The sequence below is a fragment of the Beta vulgaris genome, chromosome 3, assembly GCF_026745355.1.
Source record: "Beta vulgaris subsp. vulgaris cultivar EL10 chromosome 3, EL10.2, whole genome shotgun sequence".
Taxonomy (NCBI): domain Eukaryota; kingdom Viridiplantae; phylum Streptophyta; class Magnoliopsida; order Caryophyllales; family Amaranthaceae; genus Beta; species Beta vulgaris.
In genome coordinates, this window is record NC_079204.1 from 14,622,300 (window position 1) to 14,626,143 (window position 3,844).

Genomic DNA, 3,844 nt, shown 5'->3' on the forward strand with positions numbered 1-3,844 from the left:
CGTGGGTCAAAGTGCAATTTGTGAATAGTGTAAAATGTCAAAGTGTAACAATTAAAAAGAAACGGAGGTAGTATTACGGAGTATGTATTATCTAAATATTCTAAGAGATAAGCGGCAGCTTGGCGGCGGCGGGGCATAGTTAGTCGGAGGAGCAGTAATCTGTCTGCAACTTCAACAAGTGGATGTGGAAAGGAGCGTATTTGCAATGATTGATGATGGTATCGAGGTATGCACAACAAACTGTCGAGTGCTGGTTAGGAGTAGTAGACAATCCTCTGATGCACGTATCCAAGGTTTGAATTTGATTTCTCAAGGTATGAAAACATCTTCTCATGTCGTCGTGAATCCTTGGGATCAAAGGTTCCGGTTGCGGTGTTTCGAACCACGGGAAATCGGGTTTAGGGAAGGGAAACTCTGGCTCTGGCGGGGTGGTTTGTTGGGCGAAGGTTGTGGTGGCGAACATGGCGAGTAAGACACCAATAATGAACAAGCATGTCTTCATCTTTTCTACTTTTATTTCGTCAAAGAAAAAGTTGTAAGATATTATTGGTGCAAAATCAGTTTGTTGACCTTGCAAATGAGTCAATGATCGAATGCATGGGATGGAATTTGAGAGGTATGAAGGGGGTATATATAGTTTTTGGAAGGACGGTGTTGGGAGAATTTTGGAGTATTTATGAATTGTGATAGAGAAGGTCTATTTTATTATGAGAATTTGAGTATTCTTCAACTACATAAACCAAGATGGAAAGGGAGCTTTGGTTGGCAACTAGAACACTATAACCATAAGATAACGTTTTTCATATAGGATTGATTTATTTACTTATAACTAGAATTGTAGTCGGATTAAAATTTTGTTAGGATTATAATTTTGTTATTACTTTGTTGTCGTGACATAAGTGAAACACTTTCTTCAGATTGCTCTCAAATAAAAAAGAGAAGTGTTCTACTCATTTTAGAATGGAGAAAGTATATAGTTTAAAAAGTTGTAAATATTCGTTGTCATATATCTAATAAAACTTTTGGAAATAATCCTCCTCAAAAAAATATTAATTCTTAATTAAAATTAGTCATAAAATGGCATAAATAGAATAACTCGCTTAAAAAGTAACCTTTAAAAAATAATAATAATTCATAAAAACTCCTTTTAGAACATCTAAATATGAATTTAAAAATCAAACTTTTTTTAAAGTTCCTCTTAAATATGTGAATATAAATTTAAAGATTAAACTTTGAAATAACATTAAACTAGAGACATGGTTCAAAGTCCATATATTATTAAACATTCAAAATAATAATACAAAAACTCATGACGTTTATAAAATGATACTCATAAAGACAAGTGCTTCAATCCAAAATAATTTTCTACAAACATGATACTACGCTAAAACAATTATTAGAAGTCTCTACATACACGCAAGTTGAAAATATTAAATACTACTGATGGAGAAGAGAAAAAGATAATCGAATAGAGGAGAGTTTAAACTTGAGAAAAGATATTTGTTCTTCAAATCTAGTGAGAAAAATAGTTGGATAGAAAGTAGGACTAGAAAACTTAAAAGATAACTTTTTGAAAAGATAAACAAAACTAGGTAAGATTTAGCTTATAGTTAAGCTTATCAAACTAGAGTTAGGAAAAGGCAATTATTCCCTAAATATAAGAGATTTAATAAAATATGATAATGAAAATAAAACTTTTGTTTTACTATACCTTAGTTGTCGTTTTTATCAGGAATTCGGTTGACTCAAGTGGTGAGTTTTCCATATTTACTAGTAAAGTCTAGGATTCAATTCTTATCCCAACTTTTCCTGTTTTATCAATACATCATGCAGCAAGATTTTTTTTTGGTTTAAAATACTATAGATTTATAAGTTAGTATTATAAGGCTCATAATTCCATTTGAGCTTTCTCCTTACTTTAAAAAAATTTCCATTAGGGCTAGAATTAATTATAAGTACCCAAAATATTTTATAAAAGCCTCCTTATTAAAACCTTTTTAATCTATACTAAAATATTAAAAGGCGTTTCTAAACGAGAAACGATGTCACGTGGCGCTCTCCCTTAGGGTGTTCTAATTCATGTAATCGACGACAATAAAAAAAAAATAGATTATGCATTGTAGAAGATTTAATACCATGACTTTAAGTTTGTATACTAAAGTCTTGACTAGTAAACCAACTCATATTTGGTGTTATCATTACAACGTAAAATATTTGTAAATAAAAAATATAATTACCCAGGACATTGCCCGGATCTATTGTATAATGTAAATAACTAAAAGTTAATAACTAAAAGCCTAACTAAAACAGTAAAACCTTTTTAAATGTATAAATATTAATTAATGAAAATTGCGACGTATTGAAATATCGTTAAATTTATGGTCAATTATATAATGTAAGGATTCCGAGTAGTCTACTGAGAACCAAACTTCATCTTTTAATTATCTAAAACTTTAATTCTACTTTTACGAAGTATACACCTATCCGATTCGGAAAAGTTCTTCTTTCTGTTCTTTATAAACTCAAACAAGCACTGTAGTTTTATTTGTGTTTTTCTCCTTTTTTCGTTACTTTTTGTCTTGAGTGTTCTCTTATTGAAACACAATCTGTCCTATAAATTTCGAAGTTCAAACATCTACTGTTCTGTTTTCTGTAGCAATATATACGACACAACTGAACAATGGTGAAGATAATGGAATTAATTAGTTCTCCTTTTGAAGAAATCCCAACTCCAATCATATGGGATATTTTATCAAAACTCCCAACTAAAACATGCTTAAACTGTAAGCTTGTTTGCAAAGAATGGTACGATATCATCACTAATCGTGACTTTGCTAATTTACGTCGTTCTTCCGGTTGTTATTCCACCGTCTTGCTGTATGGTAAATTTGATGGGACCCTAAATTTTGTGTTGTTTGACTTAGATAACCATACAAAGGTTGATGAAACATGTAACCTTATTGTAGATAATGATGCCATGATTAAGTTCAAGTCCAAATATACAAACTCGAATGAGCAGTTCAATGCGATTAACGAATGCAATGGACTAATTCTATTAAGAAGTATTAACGATCATGGTGCTTACATTGTATGCAATGTGGTAACTCGACAACATGCAATCGTCGAATTAGATCCTACACACGCTAGTAATTATGCAGTGATGGAAGGGTTGGGATACTGCACTGTTTCGCAACAATTCAAAGTACTTCGAGTTAGCAAGTGTAGACAAACTAGTATTTTTGTAGCAGAAATACAAACACTTGGTACCAACAAATGGAGGATTGTTAATGATAAATCACCAATTTTGGAGAGTTGTGATAAGGTTGTTTTCATTAATGGGTCACTTCACATATACACTAGAACAAAACATTGTATAACATCATTTGATTTTGGGACTGAAACATTTTCTCGCATTCCATTACCTGATGAAGTAGTTGCGATTTACGATTGGTCTATTAGTATTTATGATTCTTGCCTTTGTTTTGCTTCTTATATTGGTGATGATGATGGTCGATGTGGTTTTTGGGTTATGAAGGATTATGGTGTTAAAGAGTCTTGGGTGAAGCTATTTGTGTTCGAGATATATAGTGATGGATATTGGGGTTTGCGTTTGCCTCTACTGCAAATGGAGAGCAAGGAAATATTGTTTGCTTACAATACTTTTGGTCTTGCAGTAGATAATATTAGATATGGAAGATGTAAAGAAATAGAGGTTCTTGGAGACTTTAATTTTAATGTTTTTGGATTCAATCCAAACTTTTCCAAAAATTCTCTAGGAAGTGATGCTTCAACAAATTATGCCATTGGATTACAACCTTTTCACGTGAAGAAAACAAAGGAGTGA

The 3,844-nt window shown here is 31.9% G+C and overlaps 1 protein-coding gene across 1 annotated transcript; it reads left to right on the forward strand.

The window, feature by feature from the left end:
• The first annotated feature begins 2,680 nt into the window (after positions 1-2,680).
• On the forward strand, positions 2,681-3,844 carry LOC104888958 (F-box protein At3g07870-like). The gene has a single exon (XM_010674073.1). The coding sequence runs from the start codon at positions 2,681-2,683 to the stop codon at positions 3,842-3,844; it is 1,164 nt and encodes a 387-aa protein (XP_010672375.1).

Excerpts from the sequence above, each read along its gene's own strand:
- LOC104888958 (XM_010674073.1), top strand. The coding sequence starts at position 2,681 with ATGGTGAAGATAATGGAATTAATTAGTTCTCCTTTTGAAGAAATCCCA.